Genomic DNA, 27,866 nt, shown 5'->3' on the forward strand with positions numbered 1-27,866 from the left:
TCTGCCTAATGATCCTATTCCTGTGCTCTTGTTCTGAGCTACAGGGGACCACTCTGGCCCACAGAGCGGCAGCTATGCTGGGGGCCGGGGCTGCTTTTGAGAGGCTGAAGAACATGGTGGGAGCGTGGGCACAGGGAAATGCCAAGCAAGAGGACTAGCGAGTGCGGGGCAGAGGCTGGCACACATGTACTACAGATGCTCTGAGAACGCTAGGGACCCTGGAGAGAATCATGGAGGTGAATGTCCTTAAATCCACTCATGGCTGAATTATTCTGCTAAAGAAGGGACAATCGTTTTTGTTAGCCAAATGCCGTCCTTGTGTGTTTTCCTATGCTACGTCCTTCCTCTGACTTGGAAAGACCACCAAGTACCAGGGAGACTTGTTTGGATGGCTGCTGGGGGAGAAAGCACTGTGGCCATGCTGCTAACACTGCCTGAGAAGACGTGCGCACCCCAGCCTGGGACATTACGGCTCAGCTCCACAGCACGGCTCTTGCTGGCCGGACTAGGGGCTGTTCAGCTCCGAGAAATTTTCCTGTGGGGACACTAAGTCCCAGCTTTGGCAGAAGGCCACATATACCAACCACTAAGTAGAACAAAGTGGTGCTGCTACTGCCCTCGGTATGATGTTTCGAGGCAGATTACAAGAGCTTGGGCAAGGAGGGATAAAGTCCTTAAGGCATTATTTGGTATCTATTGAGCTGCCTCAGGGCAACCACGCTGCTGGATTTCCTTCTGCCCAGGGCTGGTTTGGCTGGGCCAGTGAAGGAGATTTGACTTCTGGAAAAAGCTGCTCTGAGGTTCTCAAAGGCAGGAGGGGAGGGAGAGGGTAAGGACGTGAATGACAGCATCTCTATTGGCCATAAACAGCAGAGTTTTGGGTGCGGGGGGTACAGCAGTGCCCTGTGGAAGAAGCCACGAGCCGCCCTGCGCCCACCCCAACCGGTCCCAGCTGGTTCCAGCCGGTTCTGTAACGGCCGAAAGCCGCGCAAAAACTGCGACCAATCAGCGGAGCGCGTGGTGCCCCTTGCGCGCCTAAGCGTCAACCAATCAGAGGCGCACGTGCTGCCGCTGCTCTGGGGGCATGCGCGGGGGGGGGGGGCGTCACGTGCGCGCGCACGAGGAAAGGCGGAGGGGGACGCGGTGAGGGGGGCGCGGGAGCTAGCGGGGGACCCGCGCCGGGGCAGGGGCGACCCACGGCGGACCCGACCCGACCCGACCCGACCCGGGGCAGGGTCGCCGCGAGGGACCGCGAGCCGCCGGGGACGCGCGCCGAGGCAGGGACGCCGTGAGGGACCTCCGTTTAGCTGCTTATATCTTGTTCCTCAATGCCCGAAAAGGTAATTAAACGCTTATGTTAACTGGCGGGGGAAATCGCCCGAGCCGAGACCGCTGTGCCGGCGACGGTAACGGGGGGGGTGGAGGAGGCGCGGAGCAGCGGGCGGGGCCGCGCTGCGGTGGCGGTAACGGCCGCTAACGGCGGCGTGGTCGGGGCGGGGCGGCCGGAGCGGCCCCGGGGCGGCTGGGCGGCAAAGCGCCGTCCCGGGGCACAGTTTCCTTTAAAGAAACGCAGGACACCTACGACACCGTCTCCCCGGGGAGATGCCCCTGCCGTGGCGGTGTTGGGAAACCGGATCTGTTGGGATATAGCTGATGGGTCGAGGGAGCATTGCTCTGCGGGGTCTCTGGCACTTGTAAACACTGCACCGGGCGAGGGAGGAGGGCGTTGGGATCAGCTCGTGGAGGGATATGTGGAGCAGTGGCCTGATCCTGCAAACGTGATTCCCTGTGGGCGGGCTGGGAAGGAGCAGGTAATGGTCCAGCAGCTGCTTGCACTGCTGGAGTGTGTTCACAGGCAAGGGGGAGCAGACTCCGAAAAGGTCGCGATTGCTAATGCTGTGGTCCGATGCCTGGGCACAGTTACTAACCCCTTCTGGTATCACCTGATAAGCTGATGGATGCTCTTGTGATCAGGGAGTGACCTGTGTGTACTGTACTGGGGGAAGCATGCTAGAACACAGGTGTGAGATTAAATTAAATAAAGTGAACTAAATTAAGACTAATTTCCTGAGTCAAGATTACTTTGCCCATGACAGCATTGCATTACCAGCCACTCCAAGCAGGAATAGCTGCTAGCATGGGTCAGCACCACTCCCCGTACTTCAGAACTGAGCCAAGTTGAGCTTGCCTGTGTCTCCCAGCAGCACTGCGCTATTTCATGGACATTGTTCATGGGTGCTGCTTCCTCAGGAGACTTTGAGCCAAGAGCTGAGATAGCTGCACTGGGAAAGCTCTGTGCAAAAGTGCCAAAGGGAAGTCGGGGAGATGTGGGAGCTTGCTGTTTTTAGGCTGTGCTCTTAGTCTCTTCACATGAGCTGGGCCCAGGGGGAAAAAGATGGTGCAAACTTTCTGGGACTGTAAGGTGTCTTTAGAGCCGCATCTATGGCAATTCACTACTCATCCCACCATCTTCTCTATGGAAAGATTAAAAACGAAGTGTCTCATCACGTAGATGTCTAGCTTTCAAAATCATAAGAGGCTGCTCAAGAATAAAGGAGCAAAACAAGGCTTTCCTGGGGTATTATTGTATTTATTAGATCTTGCATATACTCTTGGAAAAATCAGCAGAGCCTGATCAAAGGCATAATAAACCCAGAACTAGGGTAGAGCATTGGCACAATGAGTCCACAGCACAGTGATGCAGCACCAAGAGAAGAGGACATGCTGGGAGGAAAGAGGCAAACTTGGAAGAGAGTGCCGGATCTAGAGAGAAAACGGTGACCTGTCATGTGGAGGGCTGTTCTTGCTGAGCACTGGGACCATCTGTGGCCATTACTTCTGGTGGCTGGGGGGCCATTGGCAGGCCTGCTTGGTTTGATGGGATTCAATGCTGGGAATGCCACTGGGGTATTTCTGCTTCATGGACTGGGAGGACCCTCCGCTGCCTCCTCCGGAGCTGATGATGATTGCATGGCCGGAGGAACCTCCACTGCCACTGCTGAATCCTCCACTGCAGCATCCAGATGATCCCCCACTACCTCCACCTCCTATTATGATCTTGCCTCCTGAAGATCCACCACTGGATCCCCCACTGCAGCATCCGGATGAGCCACCTCCTCCACCTCTGGAGCTCACAATGATCTTCTGGCCTGATCCCCCACTGCCACCACCATAGCCTCCTCCCATGCCATAGCCTGAGGATCCTCCGCTGCAGCCTCCAGATGATCCCCCACTGCTTCCCCCTCCTCCTATTATGGTCTTGCCTCCTGAAGACCCACCACTGGATCCTCCTCCCATGCCATAGCCTGAGGATCCTCCGCTGCAGCATCCGGATGATCCCCCACTACCTCCACCTCCTATTATGATCTTGCTTCCTGAAGACCCACCACTGTAGCCTCCTCCCATGCCATAGCCTGAGGATCCTCCACTGCAGCCCCCAGATGATCCCCCACTACCTCCACCTCCTATTATGATCTTGCTTCCTGAAGACCCACCGCTGGATCCTCCTCCCATGCCATAGCCTGAGGATCCTCCGCTGCAGCATCCGAATGAGCCACCTCCACCACCTCCAGAGCTCACAATGATCTTCTGGCCTGATCCCCCACTGCCACCACCATAGCCTCCTCCCATGCCATAGCCTGAGGATCCTCCGCTGCAGCCTCCAGATGATCCCCCACTGCTCCCCCCTCCTGCTATTATGATCTTGCCTCCTGAAGACCCACCACTGGATCCTCCTCCCATGCCATAGCCTGAGGATCCTCCGCTGCAGCATCCGGATGATCCCCCACTGCTTCCCCCTCCTCCTATTATGATCTTGCCTCCTGAAGACCCACCACTGTAGCCTCCTCCCATGCCATAGCCTGAGGATCCTCCACTGCAGCCCCCAGATGATCCCCCACTACCTCCACCTCCTATTATGATCTTGCTTCCTGAAGACCCACCACTATAGCCTCCTCCCATGCCATAGCCTGAGGATCCTCCGCTGCAGCCTCCAGATGATCCCCCACTGCTTCCCCCTCCTCCTATTATGGTCTTGCCTCCTGAAGACCCACCACTGTAGCCTCCTCCCATGCTGTAGCCTGAGGATCCTCCGCTGCAGCTTCCAGATGATCCCTCACTGCTCCCCCCTCCTGCTATTATGATCTTGCCTCCTGAAGACCCACCACTGGATCCTCCTCCTATGTCATAACCTGAGGATCCTCCGCTGCAGCATCCGGATGAGCCACCTCCTCCACCTCCAGAGCTCCCAATGATCTTCTGGCCTGATCCCCCACTGCCACCACCATAGCCTCCTCCCATGCCATAGCCTGAGGATCCTCCGCTGCAGCCTCCAGATGATCCCCCACTGCTCCCCCCTCCTGCTATTATGATCTTGCCTCCTGAAGACCCACCACTGGATCCTCCTCCCATGCCATAGCCTGAGGATCCTCCGCTGCAGCATCCGGATGAGCCACCTCCTCCACCTCCAGAGCTCCCAATGATCTTCTGGCCTGATCCCCCACTGCTACCACCATAGCCTCCTGCCATGCCATAGCCTGAGGATCCTCCGCTGCCGCATCCGGATGATCCCCCACTACCTCCACCTCCAATTATGATCTTGCTTCCTGAAGACCCACCACTGGATCCTCCTCCCATGCCATAGCCTGAGGATCCTCCACTACCTCCACCTCCTATTATGATCTTGCTTCCTGAAGACCCACCACTGTAGCCTCCTCCCATGCCATAGCCTGAGGATCCTCCGCTGCAGCATCCGGATGAGCCACCTCCTCCACCTCCGGAGCTCACAATGATCTTCTGGCCTGATCCCCCACTGCCACCACCATAGCCTCCTCCCATGCCATAGCTGGATCCTCCGCTGCAGCCCCCAGATGATCCCCCACTACCTCCACCTCCAATTATGATCTTGCTTCCTGAAGACCCACCACTGGATCCTCCTCCCATGCCATAGCCTGAGGATCCTCCGCTGCAGCATCCGGATGATCCCCCACTACCTCCACCTCCTATTATGGTCTTGCCTCCTGAAGACCCACCACTGTAGCCTCCTCCCATGCCATAGCCTGAGGATCCTCCGCTGTAGCCCCCAGATGATCCCCCACTGCTTCCCCCTCCTGCTATTATGATCTTGCTTCCTGAAGACCCACCACTGGATCCTCCTCCCATGCCATAGCCTGAGGATCCTCCGCTGCAGCATCCGGATGAGCCACCTCCTCCACCTCCAGAGCTAACAATGATCTTCTGACTGGAGCCTGTGCTGCCCCCGCCGGATCCACCCCCACTGCAGCATCCGGATGACCCTCCACTGCCACTGCCAGACGAGATGATAATGGAGCCCCCACTGGATCCTCCTGCCATGCCGTAGCCTGAGGATCCCCGGATCTGCTGGCACGAGGCCATGCCCCCCCCATAGCTGCTGGAGCCTCCGCTCCCACAGCAAGAGGAGCCGAGCGCCTGGTAGCTGGAGGAGCTGCCACCATGGCAGGACGAGCCCCCACTGTGGCATCCTCCGGACTGGGAGGATGTTTCGTGGCAGCCTCCGGAGTTCTGTCGGGAGCACATCTTTGAGCAGCAACCCTGCAAGGAAGAGTGCTGTCAGGAAGGAGCACCAAGGAGATGCTGCTGAGCCTTTGAAGTAAACTAATAATTAAGTGGTACCCAGCAAATGTCATCCCTTCTGCCCTAGCCTCAGTTGTCCTAGAGGAAGGGCAGCTTCATAAACTCCCTTGGTAGGAAAGTCCTGCCCTGGAAAACACACAGCAACTGGTTTTCAGATGAAACAGTTACAGAAAAACTGCCTGCAGGAGGACTGAGAGTACTCCCTGAGATTTGCACATGTGCTCTGACATGCACAGAGCAACCAGTCTAAAAGCCTTAGTTCCAGTGTAGATCATTCTTGATTTACAGCCTGCTAAGCCTCACAGCAGCCAAGAGCTCAACTACATCTATGCGCCCTGGGACTAGCATGGACAACTCCCATCTTAAAGGAAGGCAATCCCCCAGGCACACCCAACTGGCACACCACATCCTGCCTGAAGTAGAACTGGCATGATTCCCTTGCTTAAGCATGCTCCAAGACGGATGGATGGAGCGACTTCTCTGAATTGTGGTTGAAAAAATTTCTGTATGAATGAGCTTACCTTCAGTGCAACTCGAAATGTGTGCTAGGCTTGGCGGCAGGTGAATGGGGAGCCTTAAGACACAGGCGCTTTTATATTGTATGTATTGTTCTCTTAAGGGAAATGAGACACCCTAAGGAATGCTAATACACTTATTTACTGAATCTGGCTCTAGCTGTCTCCTTTGACTCACTTGTAACAGATAGGTGATATGGAAGAGATGTGCCAATTACATTCTGCATTATAATTGCTAATTTTACTTAATGATTCATTTCCGGGAGTCTTGCTCTGAAATGTTGGGGGCGAAGGCTCTTGGGGTCTACTTCGGAGATCCAAAACCCCTTCCTGCTAGACTGCAGCTTCTCAGATACTCAGTGGAGAGTGGATGCTGAGGGATGAATGCTGGAGCGCATTAGTGCTAAAGAGCAACGGAAAGCCAAGGGTAAAGGATGGGCTGGAGCAGGGTCTGGGAGTATTTGGGGGAAACAGGGATTCCTCAAGGTTTGGTAAGTTGGAGTGGGGAGCTGGACAGGAAAGAGGAGTACGTTCAGCCTGCTGGAAACAGGCAACCATGTGCTGAACGTGGCAGAGGTACCTCTTTGGAGACACTGCTGGGTGTATCTGCTGCACACCCAAGTCCAGAGCCGTTTCAAGAATCTGTGTGAGGAAGGCAGAGATTTGGGGGCCGTTTCCCCATACCCTCTCAGGAGTGGGAAGGCTGACACTGCTTCTGGATTGAGCAGAAAGGTCTGTACTCAATTTGAGCTTCCTAGGAATGCTTATCATTGGGTTGCGGTGAGGAATGTCTTGACATCTGTTTGCAAAAGTGCATTTGAGGGCCATCAAGACCCTGCCATCGAACCATAAAACATTAAACATTTTTTCAGCCTCAGGTGCTTTTGTGAGGATCCTGTTTCTCTGGCCAGCCCACCCACACCTGAAGCTGGGGAGGCCTCTGGGTATTTTACTGTGAAGTAGGCCTTGCTGGAGACCAACAGTTTGCCAGCGCAGGAACTGCAGTGCTGTCTTCTGCATTTTGCAGCAGCTCCATCCTGTCATTGTCATGCGTGCTTTGAAGGTGACAACAGCATCCACCCCCACGGGAGACAGAGCAGAGGAAGGCATAATTGGGGGATTCTAGCTGAGAGGATATGTGATGGCAGCAACAAGCTGCCCAGTCCTGTCACGATGAACATAATTTAGGGCATGCACACAGCTTCAGTGATATGGGGACAGGACTATTTGCACCAGCATTGCCTCCAGGAATGTGGGTGCAGGGGGTATCATTTATCTTGCTTTGGACTCCCTTCAGTGGCCCTAGTTCCACTTTAGTCACCAAAAGGAAATATAAGGTCTCATGGGAATTCTGGCTCTCACCTGTGAAATGTGGGTGTTTTGTTACTGGACATCGCAACAGCTTAATCCCTCCCTGTGAACTTAACCTGTAGTGACTTGCACAAGGGGACACCCAGGATTTGCAGCTCATCTGGACCAGGGTGTGAGGGAAGGCCACAGAGCAAAGCATGGTCTTTCAGCAGGCATGTCAAGAGTTACTCCTGCAAATGTTGTGCACCCTGCGTGTGTGCAGGCCCCAAGGCTGTGTGTACTTAAGACCCTATACAGAGACTGGAAGTGCCAAACTTGTGACATACGCACACGTGATGACTGCCCCATGGAGAGGAAGAGTGTGACTGGAACCACAGTTGCTGGAGGGGTTGCCATTGCCATAACCCTTCCCAAGTTAAGAAGCACAGAGTCCGCACCAGCTCTAATGCATCCTGCCTTTTACTCAACATATGTAAGATGCTTCATGGGGGAGGCTGCCCAAAGTCTGGATCATGCTGCCTGTGTTCTGATGCCCTGATGGCCCTGGGTGGGCCCTTTTCCACTCTGCGGTCCAGTCACCCTCAGAATGGGGAGGTAGGTCATGTTATCTTTCAGTCTAGTCACTGCAGATGCCTCAAGGGATGGGGCCTTGGTGCGTATTGTTATGAGAGAGAAACCATGACCAGCTCTTAAAACCCTTTTTTGCAGCAGCTTTATTCGGGCACAGCAATGCTAACTCTGATGACACTGGCCATGACGTAAAGATACTGCTGACGTAAAAGGAGCTCTCCGGTTATTCTGTAAAAGGCAGAATCATGTCAGTCACAGACTCCTGAGTGTTTGCATAATGCAAAATGGTTAATGTATACCTGTTGGAAAGTGAGCCTGTTACTCCTAACTTTGTTTACTGTGTACCAGCTCTGTATGGGAGATGGACAATAAAAATCCTGTACGTCAAAATTTATGAAACTCAAGACGATAATCATACTTGTCCCAAAGATGCCTTGTTGCTCATGTCAGCACAAATGTTGAATGTTGCCTACCAAAATGAATAGTTTTCTTCTGTTAAATCTGGAGAAAGTGTGTAAAGACCTGACTGAGTCTTTCCAAAGGATGCTGCTCTTTGCAGTGAAACCCAGAGCTTGTACTGTTCTTCCTCCTCTGGGAAAGGGAAACTGAGGAGGAGCTATTCCCTATGTTAAAACTGCAGCCTTGGTGGACATTATTGGAAAGAAGGGTGCAGACCATCTGCTTAAGCAGCAAGGTCTCTCTCAAGCCCGACCTGTTTATATCCATTTTTTCTAGCACTGGAGGATGAAGAAGATTTCTTAGCTGCATGTATTTTGTATGATTATTTACTTCTTGAAAGCAAACATGGAACTGATGCAGGATAAAGCAAGCAGGCAAAAGCAGTACTTTCTGTACGCAGTAAGTTTTATTTCCATTCACATTGATGGGTGAGTAAAGCAGTAAAGCCCGATTAAAGGCATCATAAATCCAGCACCAGGGCACAACACTGTTTATCCAGGACTTCACAGCATAGTGATGCAGCATCAAGAGAAGAGGACATGCTGGGAGGAAAGAGGCAAACTTGGAAGAGAGTGCCGGATCTAGAGAGAAAACGGTGACCTGTCATGTGGAGGGCTGTTCTTGCTGAGCACTGGGACCATCTGTGGCCATTACTTCTGGTGGCTGGGGGGCCATTGGCAGGCCTGCTTGGTTTGATGGGATTCAATGCTGGGAATGCCACTGGGGTATTTCTGCTTCATGGACTGGGAGGACCCTCCGCTGCCTCCTCCGGAGCTGATGATGATTGCATGGCCGGAGGAACCTCCACTGCCACTGCTGAATCCTCCACTGCAGCATCCAGATGATCCCCCACTACCTCCACCTCCTATTATGATCTTGCCTCCTGAAGATCCACCACTGGATCCCCCACTGCAGCATCCGGATGAGCCACCTCCGCCACCTCCGGAGCTCACAATGATCTTCTGGCCTGATCCCCCACTGCCACCACCATAGCCTCCTCCCATGCCATAGCCTGAGGATCCTCCGCTGCAGCCTCCAGATGATCCCCCACTGCTTCCCCCTCCTCCTATTATGGTCTTGCCTCCTGAAGACCCACCACTGGATCCTCCTCCCATGCCATAGCCTGAGGATCCTCCGCTGCAGCATCCGGATGATCCCCCACTACCTCCACCTCCTATTATGATCTTGCTTCCTGAAGACCCACCACTGTAGCCTCCCCCCATGCCATAGCCTGAGGATCCTCCACTGCAGCCCCCAGATGATCCCCCACTACCTCCACCTCCTATTATGATCTTGCTTCCTGAAGACCCACCGCTGGATCCTCCTCCCATGCCATAGCCTGAGGATCCTCCGCTGCAGCATCCGAATGAGCCACCTCCGCCACCTCCAGAGCTCACAATGATCTTCTGGCCTGATCCCCCACTGCCACCACCATAGCCTCCTGCCATGCCATAGCCTGAGGATCCTCCGCTGCAGCCCCCAGCTGATCCCCCACTACCTCCACCTCCAATTATGATCTTGCTTCCTGAAGACCCACCACTGGATCCTCCTCCCATGCCATAGCCTGAGGATCCTCCGCTGCAGCATCCGGATGATCCCCCACTGCTTCCCCCTCCTCCTATTATGATCTTGCCTCCTGAAGACCCACCACTGTAGCCTCCTCCCATGCCATAGCCTGAGGATCCTCCACTGCAGCCCCCAGATGATCCCCCACTACCTCCACCTCCTATTATGATCTTGCTTCCTGAAGACCCACCACTATAGCCTCCTCCCATGCCATAGCCTGAGGATCCTCCGCTGCAGCCTCCAGATGATCCCCCACTGCTTCCCCCTCCTCCTATTATGGTCTTGCCTCCTGAAGACCCACCACTGTAGCCTCCTCCCATGCTGTAGCCTGAGGATCCTCCGCTGCAGCTTCCAGATGATCCCTCACTGCTCCCCCCTCCTGCTATTATGATCTTGCCTCCTGAAGACCCACCACTGGATCCTCCTCCTATGTCATAACCTGAGGATCCTCCGCTGCAGCATCCGGATGAGCCACCTCCTCCACCTCCAGAGCTCCCAATGATCTTCTGGCCTGATCCCCCACTGCCACCACCATAGCCTCCTCCCATGCCATAGCCTGAGGATCCTCCGCTGCAGCCTCCAGATGATCCCCCACTGCTCCCCCCTCCTGCTATTATGATCTTGCCTCCTGAAGACCCACCACTGGATCCTCCTCCCATGCCATAGCCTGAGGATCCTCCGCTGCAGCATCCGGATGATCCCCCACTACCTCCACCTCCAATTATGATCTTGCTTCCTGAAGACCCACCACTGTAGCCTCCTCCCATGCCATAGCCTGAGGATCCTCCACTGCAGCATCCGGATGATCCCCCACTACCTCCACCTCCTATTATGATCTTGCCTCCTGAAGACCCACCACTGGATCCTCCTCCCATGCCATAGCCTGAGGATCCTCCACTGCAGCCCCCAGATGATCCCCCACTACCTCCACCTCCAATTATGATCTTGCTTCCTGAAGACCCACCGCTGGATCCTCCTCCCATGCCATAGCCTGAGGATCCTCCGCTGCAGCATCCGGATGAGCCACCTCCTCCACCTCCAGAGCTAACAATGATCTTCTGACTGGAGCCTGTGCTGCCCCCGCCGGATCCACCCCCACTGCAGCATCCGGATGACCCTCCACTGCCACTGCCAGACGAGATGATAATGGAGCCCCCACTGGATCCTCCTGCCATGCCGTAGCCTGAGGATCCCCGGATCTGCTGGCACGAGGCCATGCCCCCCCCATAGCTGCTGGAGCCTCCGCTCCCACAGCAAGAGGAGCCGAGCGCCTGGTAGCTGGAGGAGCTGCCACCATGGCAGGACGAGCCCCCACTGTGGCATCCTCCGGACTGGGAGGATGTTTCGTGGCAGCCTCCGGAGTTCTGTCGGGAGCACATCTTTGAGCAGCAACCCTGCAAGGAAGAGTGCTGTCAGGAAGGAGCACCAAGGAGACACTGCTGAGCCTGTTTTATATTGTGAAAATGGTACCCAAGAGAAGCCCCTGCTGTCGTAATAACTTCCCCAATCCAGAGGGACCCTTTTACAACCTAGTAACATTGGAAGGACTTTCTCTATACTTGCTGAACTTCCATTCTTCTAAATTGTGTGCGATCCGTGGATCGCAGGAACATATTAACGCCTTGCACTCACAAGAGATTGCTCAAGATAATCAACCTGTTATTTAAAGTCTTTTTCCCATAACTGTTCCATCTGGATCTCTATAATAACATTGCTCCCAACATCATGGGGTGACATTTTTTTTCTTTTTTTTTTTTCCTGCTGACATCGTCAGGAGATATAACTTCATCAAAACATCCTCCCTGCATTTCAAGTCATCACCCATCAGGCTTACTCTACCAAGGCATTTCTGTTTTGCAAGTATAAGTATAAAAGGAGAAGAATCTCTCCCTTTGGCAGAAATGGACTTACCCTTCTCAACTCTGACAACGCATACAGTGGAGCAAAGCTGAGTGAATGATGCACTGTGAGACCCAGCAACTTTTATATGGTTTCTAGCTTTCCCATATGGGAAGTGAGGCATCCAAAGGAATGGTGATAGGTTTATTTACTAACCAAACCCAGCTCAGTCTGCCCACTTGTCCTGACTCATCAAATCAGAACACTTCTCTCCTGTATCATTTCCTAGGCTACCTGCAGTTTGGTTGCACGTGTCAGTTGTGGGCTCTTCTCCTGCTGTTGAGCGTGAAGGCAGGGCTGCAAGACTCTTGCTAGCGCCCTGCACCCGAGCTGGGATATGCTGACTGGGGTAGTGGCTGACAGCAGAAGGGGCTGTGGGGATGAATGTGTTTACTGTATATTACAGACTGTGGCGATGTCTGGGGTAAAAGGAGAGTGCTGCAGAGTAGCTAAGAGCTGGTGCCACACACAAGTACTGGGTAGGACTGCTGTCACTGGGCCACCAAGGATACTTGTGAAGGGGAATACAGGATTTGCATGTGTCTAGACTGCCCCACTATGCCAGTACAGCATGGATTTTTTTTTTGTTTGCTTGTTTGTATGCACCACTGTGGACAGTACAGAGGTCAGGCAGGCTTTATACTGCCTCTGGGAGGAGGGATGATGTAGATTCAGCATTTGGCCTGTGCATCAGCATTTTGATGGATTTGAACCCAAAAGATGAATTCATCCCAGTTTGGGAGATGGCTCTGGTGTTTCTGAAGAGGAACCAAGAGCTGAGAATGCCCTGTGCTCCTTTCACCCTGGGAGCCTCTGAAACTTGACTCTGGCCTTTATGGGTTCTGGGTCACTTCTGGGTGCAGGGACATCTGTTAGCAGCGCACTTGACACCTTGAAGTGGCATCCTGAGCTTTGTTAGCACTGTGCAAGCAATGGCAGTGTTTGTGAAGTTCCTTGTCACTGGTATTTTAGCACTGTAGGGCTTTTCCCTGTTGAAACTCCAGGTAACTCAACTGTTTCAGTGGCAGCATTGGCTGTTGTATGCTGGGTGAAGCTTGGCCGGGTGCTTTTTGAGAACGCATGTAGCCTGGGGTCCTCTGGGGAGAGAGAACGGAAGATAGAGGGACATGTAAACACAAAGCTCCCTTTACCTGCTAATAGGCATGGGTCATCCCTGTCTCTCCTCAGCCAGTTCTAAACAATTATCATCTGCCTTAGGTGGAACAGTTCAGGCAGAGAAGGTTTATTTTCTTTTCCCTGCTAATTGCCTGAAAATACCACATCAAAGATATCGCTTCCCATAGGGAAACTCCCTCTGAAGACTCATACCTGGAGCAGTGTTTTACTCCTGTGTGAATGATGAGAGCCTTAGTTACTCCAGGCTTAATGTCTCAACTCTTGGAAGGTGCTTTCTAAAGTCCTGTCCCAGCTGTTTGATGCACTGGGGGGTTCAGAGCTGGAGCAAGGGTTGGATAGACCCCCTCATTTCTCTTTCCCAGCTGCTTGGGTAGAGTGTGCATAAGGGACAAGTGCCCTCTCTGCACTTGTGCAGCTGTGAGCACCAAGGGTTCGTACAATGTGCACATGCAAGGGACTCAACCTCACAACTGTAATTGTGTGTTGTAATCTTTTGTACTAGAGTGTAAAGAGTTTTTGCATCTTTCCTCTCCTGATCTGTTTAAATAACTACCTTGGTTGTTGCATGATGCTTAGATGAGGTAGAGATTGATTCTGTCCTTAAAGAGAGACTGTTTGCAATATTTAACTTTGTGGTATCTTATCTGATGGGCAAAAGTCAAGATTGTGAGTAGCAACTGACACTAAAAGATGACACAAAAAGTATTCAGTGAATCTGGCTTGTTGATGTCTTTGGCATCCCTTCTACATGTGGGTTTCCATTGCAGTTGTGCTCTGGAACTTTATTGCAACAGCATCAGCTCAGAAGAAAAGAGGAATAATGCAAAATATGTGGTATAAAACAAAATCCAACCACTCAGACACTGAAGCTCTCTAGAATTGCAAGTTTTATTGTCTTATGCAAACACTAGGAAACTGAGGCAAAAAAACAGAAACATGAAACAACCCTGGCATCAAACTGCAAGTTATTAATACATGTCACCAGAGGCTCTGGATCAGCAGGGGCATTGAAGAGAAAAATTCCAAGTAAGAGGAGAAAGGAATCATGCAAATATTCTTAAATTTAGTAGGGAAAGAAATCAGTGAGGCGTGTTTGCATCTTGGGCTTTCTTGATCCGAGAGTCCCTTCTGCAGCAGCTACTGGTGTTTATGCTGTGGTGGCCAGGAGATTGGCTGGGTCTGCTGATGCATGGATGAATCTCCAGAGCTGGATGAACCACCTCCTCCTCCTCCTCCTCCTCCTCCTCCTCCACCTCCTCCAATGCAGATGGGCCCTTGGCTTTGGTGGCCTGAACCACCTCCTCCTCCACTGCCTCCCCCAATGCAGATGGACCCTTGACCCTGGTGGCCTGAACCACCTCCACCTCCTCCTCCTCCACCACCTCCAATGTAGATGGGTCCTTGGCTTTGGTGGCCTGAACCACCACCACCTCCTCCTCCTCCACCACCTCCCCCAATACAGATGGGCCCTTGACCCTGGTGGCCTGAACCACCTCCACTTCCTCCTCCTCCACCACCTCCAATGTAGATGGGTCCTTGGCTTTGGTGGCCTGAACCACCACCTCCTCCTCCTCCACCACCTCCCCCAATGCAGATGGGCCCCTGACCCTGGTGGCCTGATCCACCTCCACCTCCACCTCCTCCTCCACCACCTCCAATGTAGATGGGTCCTTGGCTTTGGTGGCCTGAACCACCACCACCTCCTCCTCCTCCTCCTCCACCACCTCCCCCAATGCAGATGGGCCCTTGACCCTGGCTGCCTGAACCACCTCCACCTCCTCCAATGCAGATGGGCCCCTGACCCTGGTGGCCTGATCCACCTCCACCTCCTCCACTGCCTCCAATGTAGATGGGTCCTTGGCTTTGGTGGCCTGAACCACCACCACCTCCTCCTCCTCCTCCTCCACCGCCTCCTCCTCCAATGCAGATGGGCCCTTGACCCTGGCTGCCTGAACCACCTCCACTTCCTCCAATGCAGATGGGCCCTTGACCCTGGTGGCCTGAACCACCTCCACCTCCTCCACCGCCTCCAATGTAGATGGGTCCTTGGCTTTGGTGGCCTGAACCACCACCACCTCCTCCTCCTCCTCCTCCTCCACCGCCTCCTCCTCCAATGCAGATGGGCCCTTGACCCTGGCTGCCTGAACCACCTCCACCTCCTCCAATGCAGATGGGCCCTTGACCCTGGTGGCCTGAACCACCTCCACCTCCTCCACTGCCACCTCCTCCAATGCAGATGGGTCCCTGGCTTTGGTGGCCTGAACCACCACCACTTCCACCACCTCCTCCTATGCTACCACCTCCAATGCAGATGGGCCCCTGACCCTGGTGGCCTGAACCACCTCCTCCTCCTCCAATGCAGATGGGCCCTTGACCCTGGTGGCCTGAACCACCACCTCCTCCTCCTCCTCCTCCACCGCCTCCTCCTCCAATGCAGATGGGCCCTTGACCCTGGTGGCCTGAACCACCACCACCTCCACCACCTCCAATAATGCAGATGGACCCTTGACCCTGATGGCCTGAACCACCTCCTCCTCCGCCGCCTCCTCCGCCGCCCGAACCTCCTCCTCCTCCGAAGGAGGAGGATGATATGTGGGTCTGGTAGATAGCACCACCACTGCTGCTTCCTCCTCCACTGTGGCAGGATGATCCTTGGATCTGGTAGCCTAGAGATCCTCCTTCCCCGCTACTATGGCAAGATCCTCCTCCGCCACCCCCATGGCATGATCCTCCTCTGCCACCACTGCCATGGCATCCACCAGACTGCTCCGGGATCCCTTGGCCATCGCCCTTCTGCTGATGGGAGCCCATCGTCGCAGGGGTCGGGGAGCCCTCCAAGAGAAAGAAAAACAGGCTTTATAGCAAACTCAGTGGGAGGAAAGTATGTGTTACTTTGTTCCCTATCTCTTTCCAAAAGCAGGCTGATACATGAAAATGTCTTCTCTCCCCTTTCTGGCTTCCATCCATCTCTGATATGTCATTCCACAGCCCTTGGTCTGCTGTTCTATGGGACTAGGCTCCTCTGTCCATACACAACTAGTCCTTTTCCTAGGACAGGTGCAACCGTAATAATTCCTTAATCATTCCTTCTTGCAGCAAGTTGCCAGAATGGCATACCACTGGAAGAGGTACACAAGGCCATGGTACACCAGAATTACCCATATCCAAATGTGGGTTTGGAATTTCAAAAGAGTTGCAATGCTTGGGGATAGGCATTGATATTCCATGTCATACAAGAAAAAGTAAGAACACTAGTCATCCTTTGCATAACAATAACTTCGTTGCACTTTAGATCCTTCATCCTCAGTTTCAAAAGGGCACAGCCTTTTCTTACTAAAAAATAAAAAAAAGGGGAACAGCAACGGAAGAACAGGCCACACAAAACTTCACATCAGCAGAATCCTCTGTTTCACCATTTGCAAGGGCTCAATGGGTACCTGTGTCCAAGGTTGAGACCTGTGAAGATGCTGTGGAATTTGAGCACATCTTTGGTATTTAACCCCTACCACAGCCTGCATCCTTCTGTGCTAGCAGTAGTTATTTACATTCCTCTGGCAGGCAAGTGACAACTCTACTAATGAAAAGGGTGTTCAGGTCAGCAGTCTGAGGTCTCCAAATATGCCAGAGGAGAAGCTAGTTTCTCCAAGGAAAAAGCTGATCAAAAGAGTACCCTTTTAAATTTAGATGAAAGGCTGAAAAATGGGAATAAAATTCCATTCTGTATTTCAGTTCTTCTGTTTCCCACTCTTTGCTAGGTACCTGCAAAACTGCTTTCTTTTTCCTGTCCCTTTTATGATTTATACTCCAGAAATGCTTAGGATTTGCCTGTATAGAGCAGTGCCACATGGTGTTGAACCCAGACATAGGCAGCTAAACAAAGGGGCTCCAAAGACCATGTTTTCTGTGTCCCAGCTCTCCCTTTTTTCCATATGATTAATAATCCCACATACTGAATCATTAGGAAAAAGTCTGACTGTAAAAGAGGAACAATTTTTGGACTACAAGACCCAAAGCCATATTTAATGTCCAGTTTAGCATTCCTGGTCTAATCAGTGAGGTTAATTTTCATCAGTAGCATGAAATGCCTTACCGTGTCCCACAGCAGGAACCAGTGGAAAGAAGTCAAATCGAGTGAGCAAACCTGGTGTGTGAGAACTTTTATACAGTATCTAGTCCTCCTCTTGGAAAGAAACAATGATTGACTTATTTACCAGCCAAACCCAACCACAGCTACCCACTTACTTGGCACAATCTCAGGCTTGTCATTTCTGATTGATATCTCTCTTCCATCACCTCTTTTGTTTTCAGCTGTATTAAAGTTATTGGATAGCTCCACCTACTCCAAGTAGAGTGAAGAAATGGTGAAAAGCAGACATGTTCATGAATTTTCAGAATTTACTTTCACATCTCCCATACAGAGGGGCCCAACCTTCCAGAAATAGGAAATGTGAGAGGAAAACCAGGAATTAAAGGCTTTGTAGACATAAATAATTTATCTCTTGTTTTAGAAAATGTTTCTGAACACTCACATGTGGCTCTGGCATGTTATTATTTTGTGTTGTAACTGGCAGGTTGGTAGGAGTGTATTACATGTTTCTAATGACACCCACATTATTGCCAGGGGCTGTAGGGACACAAAGCAGCCATAAATCTCTGGTCCAATGAGTTTAAGCTCCTCAAAAGACAACACATGCCTGTAGAGCCAGAGACTGAAATGTTGCAAATCTGGGAGGCTCCAGATGATTTACGTACTTGGAGGATTTGACCAACAGAGAAATAGAGGAAAAAAACAGCCAAAGAAGCAGTAAATTGGTCTTAGTATAGACTTGCGGTAGTGTAAGAGCACCTGGGTTAGGACTGTGACTTTTTCTCTTGCCATACTGGCACACAGAGACCTCAACGCAAGGGCTGCGCTGCCAGCTGCCCTCCCTGCTGATGGTTATGGTAGCAAGCTGGAAGCGCTGCAAGAGCATGGCTGTCGCATCCTGTCATTTCTCAGGAACTGTGCGGGAGCTAGAATAACTGTGTTTGCCCTCAGGGTGGTGAATTGTTGTAACTTTATTTGTACTTTACAGTGTTCTGGCGTAGACAGTGCCTAACATAGCCAAAGGCTGTTATCGAAACATGGCCCACTTGCACAACTGTAAACTTAAAAGGAAGAAAAGCTATTCCATTTTTCATGTTCACTGATGGTTACTTGTACACACAAGGGCAGATGCTCAGATGCTCTGGGCCTTGACTGTGTTGTCACAGGCAGGTTGAACACAATGGAAAAGCTTTGAAACAAGGCAGGAGAGTATCAGGAGTTTTATGTCCAGTGTGCAGCAGGCTCTCTTTAAATTTCTCACGACTACGTGAGAATAAGAAAGGTCCCTCTTGCTGAGAGAAGATCATTTTTAGGACTATATTGAGTGAATTTAGCATTTCAGAGAATTTGCAGGTTGCATACAGACCAAGATATTTTGCTGCATTTATTCATGGGTTAAGACATAAAAGGGGTTGTAGCACCTCATCCCTTAACTGTAAGGACTGTAGGGGAATTCACGCTGGTAATACTGTTTGTTCATTCTTTTCATGCCTTTGTTCTGCCAAACTGGAATTATTACAAACAGCAGCAGCAATTTCCTCCAATAAAACCCTCCACCTCTAGGCAAGCTTTTAAGTATCAGTGCCTGGAAGGATCTTTCAACTCAGTTATAGCTGACTGTAGCGACTGTAGCTTTCTTTATTATTTCAGAGCCACACTTTGTGACGGAGAGGCACAAGCTGTGTCATCCATAGCCTCTGCTAACTTCCCTCCTGCAGGATACAACCTTGCCCAAGAATTGAGGATGAAGTATGTAAGGCTGAGGCAAAATATCCCCCTGTGATTGTTGATTCTTATAAAAGGCCTGTCCAAAACCCAGTTCATTGCTGCTGATCAAGAGGAACCCAAAAAACACAGAGAGGACCCTCAGTAACTGCTGTTCCTTGTTGTGTGTCACTCAGTGAGTCATCCTACAAAGGCTGCCCAAACGCGCATCTACCTGTTTGTGGATCAGTAGGCAAGTGGGTAGAGTTAAATAAAATTAAAATAAAAACCACCTCCTATTCCCATCCACTCTTCCACTCAGTTTTGGTCCAGTAATTCCTGCAGTACGACTACTGTGCTTACACCCAGAAACAACCGGCTGAGACCACATAATTCATAGTGTGATGGAGACACAGTCACAGATAATGTCAAAGCCCCTCTGTGGTGTGCTTGGACTGGGGAGATAAGTAGGGCATGAAAGATAGATGTCAACGGATTTACTGTTTGTCTGAAAACCAAATTAAAGGCTGTGGTTGTAGCATATATTTAGCATATCTAGAACAGCTTGTTTACCTGTGCTAAGATCAAGGACAGTCAGTATGCAGTAGCAAGTGGTTCAGCATGTTCTAGCACGTAAAAAGTGAGTCCTAGGATTTTAGGTCCATGTTCTGATGAACTGGGCATAACAAAGACTGTTTTGGTCACCCTAAATAATGCTGTTAACTTGTCTGGGTAGGTAAAAGCAGCTCAGAGGTGCTATCGCATGCTGCCAGTTTGTTAAAGCAATTATTGTAAGCAGTAAAACAGTAGTATTCCTGAATTGTTAAGAGACAGTAAGAAAATGGGATTTTGGCACTATATTCCTGCATTTCAACAGCAAAGTTAAATCCTGAGAACAGATTCTACATTTAGCCTACATTCTGGCTGAGCTATCTCAGGTCTTTCATCTATTAGTTACAAAAGTCTTTTGCTTCCAAACAATTGCTTCTTCCTACTACTGAAGTATCCCAGTGGCTAGGGACAGTTAAGGTCCCTTTACCCAGGCCTATGAGAGTTCCAGTACCAAAGACTGGAATTAATGCAAAGCAGAATTATGTACCTATTTTATGCATAACGGAGAGTGATTTGGGAAAGTCTCAAACATGGGATTTAAACAGGGATTCAAAATCTCAGCCCAGTCCCCAAATAAAAACCTCCATTGTGAAAGAAACAGTCACATTGCAAAGACAGTGACTCCCCAGCATTCAGATGTCAGTGCACTCTTTAAAGATTTAATGTAGAGACCCCAAAGAACACTATGTGCATTGAGTATTTTTGTTCAGTAAGACCTCACTACAAAGCAGAGTTTGTTGCTACCAAGCAAAGACGTATCAGGAGGGTGGAGTATAATTAGCACAGAGGTGTACGTGTTCTCACGATGCGTCTGCTCGGTACCTCCTGTTTATATCCGCTGCGTGGATCATGAACAAGGCATGATCCTTATGTCCATCCTGATTGTAGGAGAGTGCCATACTTCTGTCAGATGACAGGCACCACTCCTCGATTCTGCCGGATGCCTGTGTGCCCAAGGCACACTGGAGGTATAGCCCAGTTTCTGAAGCCCTCAGATTATTTTGGTATTTAATTCTCTTACTCTAATAGTGTTTTTTGCGCATTGCAGGGTGGTGGGAAGGAGGATGTGGAGGCAGGAGCAGTGTGGCTGGTGGGATGCTGGACACTTGCCTTTGTTCCTCAGTGTAAATCCTCTCTTCCCTAATGCCTCAGTTTCTCCCTCAGTAGGTAAATATGATAAAGCATTTAATATAATGGTTTAATGCACAAAACACTTGCAATGTCCAGCCTCCCCGTATGGCGTACAGCAAGGCACTGTGGGGTTTATAGGCAACCTTGTGCCATCGGGGCGCACACAGAGCTTGGCACACACTGCCCGGCTCTCAGGGCTGTGTGAGCACGACCGCGTGGACAGAGCTGCCAGCTCCTGGAGGCTCAGACCTCCTTTGTGTTTCCATCAGGCTCCCTGAGCCTTTCCATGCTGGACTGAGTTCAGTGGTCCTCAAGAAGAGAAGGGCAGTGATTCACAGAGAATCGTTAGGATGGGTTTATGTCTTTGTCAGCTCATGGTCTCCAGTTATTAAAGCAACACCTCCTTGTTCTCTCCCTGACAGACAGACATGCTCTTGCTGCCAGACAGCTGGGTGACGAAAGACTTGCTATTGGGTATTACAGATACCCAGACAGTGGGTGCCAGCGTGTGTCACCGATGGCTGACAGTTCTCCTTGGCCAGGATAAATGCTACGCATTGCTTGAGGCAGCAGCCTCTGCTCCGGGCAGCTGGTGCATTCAGCACCCTAGTCCTGTGGAGGTAGATCCACCTCTGCTGAACAGAAACCACTTTTCTCCTTCCTTTAGTGTTGCTTCCTTTTCATGCCCGTTTCCTCACTCCTCATCTGTAAAGCCAGGGCACAGCCTGCCTTTACTGACTTAATCCTTCATGTCAGCTGGGTGCAGGAACAGGAAGGGAGGGATTATTTATAATCTGGAAGTGCTTCTGCCTCCAGCTCTCAGATTCTGCTTCTATTTTGGGGATCAAAGCTTTCAAGCCTTTACTATCTTCAGTGCCAGCTCTTCCCCCAAGTCCATCCACTGAGAAGTTTCTCTTGTGCCCTTATTACTCTGTGTAACCATCCGTGATCACAGCTAGGTCTCTTTCTGCAAGTATTTCTCCTAATGAAAATGCATGGCTTGCTTTGTGTCTTTCGGCCAAGGAACGTGGACGCAGTGCTAATGAGGCTTGTGTTCCTCAGCAAGGGCGACTTTCCCCAACGCTTAACATATAATGGCTTTGGTAGTTCAACAGTCGTTTGCGCAGCCATTGGTTCCTTTCCTGGTTTCATTTTTATCTGGTCCCTGCAGTTTACCACTTATATTAAAGCCATGGACAGACTCTGGTTTCGATTTTCTTTCTCCCCATCCTGGTTCCTCATTCTTCCAAAGCTCACTGGGAAATTATTGGTGCTACATTGGGAATTTGGTAGCTGTGGAATAGGAAGACTCGGGCCTGCTCTACCGGTAACAGCAACACATGCCCAGCACTAAAGCTTTGTGATGGCTTAAAGCAAAGCTCACACTAATACAACTTTGTCCAGCTTTAAATCACAGCATTTCACAGAAGCTGCTTCAGTAAAAGCAAATCAGAAAAAAAGAGATCAAAATGTTCCTGACTGCTCTCTGTAAAAATTGACAAAGTTTGGTGTTGTGCATGCTTGGATGCTATACTGTACCTGGAATCCGCTGGATACCTAATAGCTGATCCCCTCAAATGTTTTGTTTCTCTAGATAATGTATCAAAGTACTATACTTTGCTTCATATCTGTATCAAACTTAAATCACAGGATAAATGTTTTACAAAACAAAATAGAGAAAATATTTTTTCAGTTATTTCATTTTTTCAAACAGTATTTGCTGAATGTGGTAAAAATTTGCAGTGTTGGTAGATAGAAATGTTTATTTTTAAAAACTGAAACTTCTAACATATCTGAAAAAGTGCAGCAATGTTTAGAAAAAAATGATGCATGAGACTTTGTTTATTGTGGCATATCTCAAGACAGACCCCAATCTAGAGAGAAGTCTTACTAGGTAGGATAACAACAGATGGATGAAGCAAAAAGGAGGATACGTCAAAATTGAGCAACAACCCTTCTATGTTTGATATGCAGATCTCTCATCACGCCCACAGTCTCATCACTGAGAAGTTTTGTAATTATGGCAAAGGTTGGAGCATGAAGGGAACATGACAAAGGGCGCTGCAGTGCTGTGGGCATGATGCCCACCGATACCATTGCTGCCCCGTCGTGCTGAGCTGCCCTCGTGGCTGCGAGCTCTGGCCCTTCCTCTCGCCAGCTCCGGTACCGTCAGGCGCATGGTGAGACAAACCCAGGCATGAGCTTTACGGTGGAAAGCAATGAGGAGAACAGTGGTGCATCCTGAATGAGAGGATGAGTATCGTGTCACGTTTCAAAAACCTTGTGCTCTGCTTGCGTGTGCACGGTACCTAGCAGAGCCAGAGCATTAAATAATCCAAACCCCACAATGAGGAGACACTGCCTTTGTTTTTTGTATGTCAATCTTTGGCCCGTATGGTTTAGTTCCAGTCAAATGAGCCCATTATCTATGCCGCAGGTATCGGACTCTTTGCATGTTAAATGATGACCAGAAAGACAGAGCCCCAAGAAAATAGCTGCCTCATTAGGCAGGGGAGGAAGGACCATTTCCTTCTCTTTACAGATGGGGAAGCAAGATAGAGGCATGAATGACAGCCTGCATGCACAAGGAGCCCTGTGGTGGAGCCAAACCTACAAATGCCATCTCCTGAGCTACTCACAAGATCAACTTCCTGCCCCAGTGGTAAGGGAAAACGTGGTTTGCCAGACAATTATGGGACAGTTGGGCTGGAGGTGACTAATTCATCCATCTCAGGGCTGCAGCTCAGAGATATTCATGTATTTGAAACATGACATGTGACAGGACAGTTGTGGGAAGTGTCTGGCACTTGCCAGCTCTCCAGCCCACTGGCATTGGACACTTACTTTGCGCAAGCAGTTTCTTTTTAAACCCTTTGGCTTTAATGGGGCTATTTCTGGTTTGTAACAGTGTGAGAAGAGCCAGGTTCTTCACGTGTTCACAGGTTATTTATGCAACAGCCTTTCCTCATAAAAGATAAATCTACTGTTTCCCAGTAAGCCCAGGTGGGCAGTTTTTGTCCTCGTTAACTAAACATTTTGAAGGTCTTCTGAAAGAGAACAGTATCAGCTGTAAAGGGGACAAGAAACCCAGGCGTTTGTGTCCTGTTGCACTGTCTGCTGTACTAAATGTTGGGGGCCTTTTGTTTCCCACATGAGGAGTTTTGCAGAGCCTGGGCTTAGCACCCCATGGGCTTGGGTTTAGGAGGAAGTGAGGTAGTATTGAGGTGATGGCCACTGTGCCAGCTGTGACCTTGACAGATTGTTCCCCAACAGAACCTCTTCAGCAGTGGGCATTTTTTCTCATTGTCTCCTCCCTAACGGGGAATAGGAACATTTCTGAGATGCCAGGAGGGTTTGCATGAAGAACGTGCCATATATCACCCAGGCATCAGCAGCACTCAGAGAATGCGTCATTGCCAAACTCATTTTACTGTCCAATGTGGATCCACGGTGACAATGACTATGCATAGGACAAAGCCTTGGGAAGGCAGTCAGAGCTGCTCATCATCTGACAAGTCTAACTACATAGCTTCCTATTTTTATGATCCACCCAGCTGTTTAGTGGGTCATCTGCTCAGTTCCACCTGTGACACTGATGATGCTTCCTTCCCATATTAAAGTGGTTTGCACCAGCCCATTAAAATTACAGTCATCAAATGGAAAGTCTTAATTGCTCCATTCGTTATCATCAGTGGTCATATCCGACAGTTAATTTATTTTCTTGGGAACTCCCCAGCGGCTTCACATGGGAGCTTTTAGACTGGGATCCAGATTAGCTCGTTTGATAGTAAGGTGAGGGCAGTCGGAGTGAGGAGTGCCGCCAACCCAGAGGAGCGTTTCCAAGGACCCCAGTTCAGGACACCATTTGAGCATTCATTGAATATGAAGCTACCCTGAATTAGGGCACAGCCATCATCAGAATTAACACTGATTTTAAGTTGACAACTTTGGAGCAGGGGAGGGGAGCATAATGGCTCTGAGGCATGAGGATTTTTAAAGGAATATGGCAGATTTCCCCTTCACCGGTGGGTGATTCTTAGTTACTGCATCAGGATGGCAGTAGAGGACACAGCAAAACTGTGAAATATGTTTTATAGGACAGAATAATCCCACTGTGCAAGAGATGTGTGCAGAAGGTCTCCCTTGAATTCAGATCTCAAGTCCTTCAAGTGTTTTTCCTTCCATGATTACACAGCGCAGCCGTATGGCAGTGCAGGCTGAGCCTCGCCACTCTTTTCACAATCTAATCCTATTTGCACTACCCAGAGAAGAAGCTGAAGGGAATTTAGGGTAGAGAGGGAGAAATGATGTCTTTTCAGACTGTAGTAAACCTTATTTCTTCTTATGGTGGAAAGACTTTATATACATCACTGAATGCAGCCTGTGAAACAGTATTTTCTCCTTTCAAAGCCTCCAGCTGTTTGTAACATCCCGTGGGATAAGACCAGTGCAGTGATAAGAAGGGCACTTGTATAACCTGGTGGTGTGAACAGCCAAGTACAAATTCCCAGAAGCTCCAGTCAAATACCAAGTCCCTCAGGACTGGAAAGGAGTTGGCACATTCAGATAAGGGATGTCACAAGTTAGGCGATCTGTATGGGTGAGGGAGACATGGTGTTTGGCCTCTGCAGTTGGAACCCCTTTATTTTTGCAGTAATCATGGTATTAACATTTAACAAGTCTACCACTGCTTTCTTTTTAAAGCTGACCCATTTCTTCACGGCTTCATTTAGTTGTTGGCAAGCCATCAGCACCACGTAGGAGTCCCTAACATCATATACCTCCTCTTCTATATCTCCATGGCTGGCAAGTGTTGCAACACTTTATCTCTGAATTTGCAACCTGGAGTTTGTCATCAGTGCAGCAACTTGCAGTTTCAGCAATGGAGTACATGACTCCTTTGCTGCTTTGCCTTCCCACGCCCACATTCATTCTTTAATTGCCAAAAACACCTTATGCAACACCTCAGGTTCTGCCTTCCAAATGCAAAAGGAAAACTGTGACAGAGCTACAGATGAAACATTGCCTCTTTTGCTAACACAGGCTGAGCCCTGCTGAGCTGCAGAGGTCACTAGAGAACACCAGACCTTCCACAGGTGTTACATAAATAACTCATCTCACTCCTGACTAGTTTGCATACGCAGCAGTGTCTGGGCTGGGGATCAGCTGAACTCTAGCTATGTGTCGCTTAATTATTATAAGCACCTGGGCAGCTCTAACAGGAATGTGGGGCTGGCAAGTCAGGAGGGAGAGCACTTTCCTCCAGCTCAGCACCTGCACTGCCACAGGATGGTGCTGTAGGACAATTAGTTGAGAGAGGAAAAAAAAAATCTTAACATTGATCTGCTTATAGTAGTTAAATAGTCCACTAGAGACTTTTACAGTGCTTATTTCAATAGCATCAGATATGCCTGATAAGCTACTAAAGCCACATGACATCAAAAGTCCAGCTTCAGCAGCCATGCAAAGAAATAAAAAAGACTTATACAGAGTGCCTGCCTAGATATGCTGAAAAAGCCGTATAGGACATAACATATATCTACACATGAAAGAAAAACCTTTCCAGAAGCATATACAGCATTAGCAACTGCTGCTACTCCAGCATTTGCCACATGGGCATTGATAAACAAACCTAATTCTCCCCCATGCTCCCCTTTATGTCTGCTTGGAGCCCAGTTGCCCTCAGCTGCCCCAGTGCTCATTAGCCAATGACCCAGACACCCTGCTAAAATATAACTGCCCCTCCCAGCCTTTGCACTTTTCTGATCTGGGAGGTTTTTTTTTGGGGGGGGGGGGGGGCAGTGGGGATGCTGCTAGCTACTGCAGAGCTGTAGTAAGGGCTGTTGGGTAGCTTACATTGCTCAGGGACAGACTTTCTTACCTCAAGCTGAGTTTTACCTGTGAGATGTAAAAAGCATGTTAAAGCTGGTAAGTAGAGATTCTGCTTTGATCTCTTTTTCAAAAATGGCTTCCTATCTCTTTCAGTTTATTAATCTGTAAAATTGGCTATACTGATTACCATCCTGAGCATCTAGGCTGTATTTCTTAGCAAGGGGAAGACTTCTCTGTGCAAAGCACTTGCAAGTGAAGGAGAGCCTGCCAGGCTGCAGCCTGGCTCTGCTCTGCAGCACTGCTGTGGTACCACTTGCAGGTGCTCCATTCCTCTTCCAAGGGCTGGGGTAGAGAAGTGTTTCAGATGGTTTTAACCTGCTTTGTGTCCTGCTCTAACAGATGACTGTGCTTTGTTGTTGCTATTACTAGCTGGAATATTTTTGGGGCTGCTCTAGCTCTTTTCTTTCTTTACAGGCTATTTCTGAGGTCTATCAAGGAGTTAAGTCCTTGACTTGCAGCATCCTGGTACCTGGCCTAGAGAGCCTCTGCTGTAGGGGGCAAGTCAGATTTTGGCACCTTTGTGCTACCAAAATAGCTCCCAAACACTTCCAAGAACAGCATCTTACCCTTCTGCTTTGCCTTCCCCTGTCACAAGTACCTGGTGATTTTTGGGTGCTGAGCAATTGGGTACCTGTGGTCTGCCTGGTGGCTGCTCTGTCATCACTGACAGCATGTCTTCTGTCTGCCCCGTTGCAAGGGGCCCAGGAGCTGCTGTTTGCGTTTCAGAAGAAAATGAGACTTGGCTAGTTGCTGTAGGGTAGCTGATGGCTTTGTCACTGTTGGAAGTACTATGAAACCCAGAAGCTGTGTAATCTGGTAGTATCCAGAGGAGGGCATAGGTGAGCTTCAGTAACCAGGCACGTACCCGAGGGGGGTGCGGTGACTCTGGTTTGCGAGAATGTTTGATGGCTGTGATGCTCCCTGCCAAAGAGAAGTACACTGACATAAGTCTGGGCTGGGACAGTGGTTTTTAATGTGTTCCTAAAGTTACCCATCTGAAACTGGAAAGATCTTGGCATTTGAAGTCTTGATTCTCAATATTTTTATTAGTTCTTGCTTAAATTATTGCTTGTGATGCTACTGAGTTAAAGCTGTGATGGTTATTGGCTACTCCTGAAAGCTCTCATTTTGAAAGATATTAAAGTCTCTCCAATTCAAAAGAATCTACAGCGTTGTTGTCAAAGGTACCTTTCACATTAGGCGACTGAACTCCTGTTTGCTTTCAGCCCGTGAGCATCCAAGGGCAGGGCTTGGTGGCTGAAAGCAGAGCAGGCTGAGCTCATCAGTCTGTACTTGGGTTAGGCTGGCCTTAGAGCCAGCCTGGTGGGTCACTGTGCTTTCAGTGTGGATCTGACCTAGTGTGCCCTGTC

At 49.9% G+C, this 27,866-nt stretch overlaps 3 protein-coding genes across 3 annotated transcripts; all 3 read right to left on the reverse strand.

The window, feature by feature from the left end:
• Nucleotides 1-2,832: 2,832 nt before the first annotated feature.
• On the reverse strand, nt 2,833-5,394 carry LOC106484271 (uncharacterized). Its single transcript, XM_067313112.1, has 4 exons — nt 5,145-5,394; nt 4,395-5,015; nt 4,164-4,262; nt 2,833-3,374 (listed from the first exon to the last, which is right to left on the reverse strand). Exons 1-4 carry the CDS (start codon nt 5,392-5,394, stop codon nt 2,833-2,835), a joined length of 1,512 nt encoding a protein of 503 aa, XP_067169213.1.
• Nucleotides 5,395-9,118: 3,724 nt separating this feature from the next.
• On the reverse strand, nt 9,119-11,251 carry LOC106484270 (uncharacterized). The gene is made up of 2 exons (XM_067313113.1): nt 10,696-11,251; nt 9,119-10,212 (listed from the first exon to the last, which is right to left on the reverse strand). Exons 1-2 carry the CDS (start codon nt 11,249-11,251, stop codon nt 9,119-9,121), a joined length of 1,650 nt encoding a protein of 549 aa, XP_067169214.1.
• Nucleotides 11,252-14,207: 2,956 nt separating this feature from the next.
• On the reverse strand, nt 14,208-15,881 carry LOC136994639 (loricrin-like). The gene has a single exon (XM_067313416.1). It carries the CDS (start codon nt 15,879-15,881, stop codon nt 14,208-14,210), a length of 1,674 nt encoding a protein of 557 aa, XP_067169517.1.
• Nucleotides 15,882-27,866: the final 11,985 nt, after the last annotated feature.

The sequence above is a fragment of the Apteryx mantelli genome, chromosome 31 (assembly GCF_036417845.1).
Source record: "Apteryx mantelli isolate bAptMan1 chromosome 31, bAptMan1.hap1, whole genome shotgun sequence".
In the NCBI taxonomy this organism is placed as follows: domain Eukaryota; kingdom Metazoa; phylum Chordata; class Aves; order Apterygiformes; family Apterygidae; genus Apteryx; species Apteryx mantelli.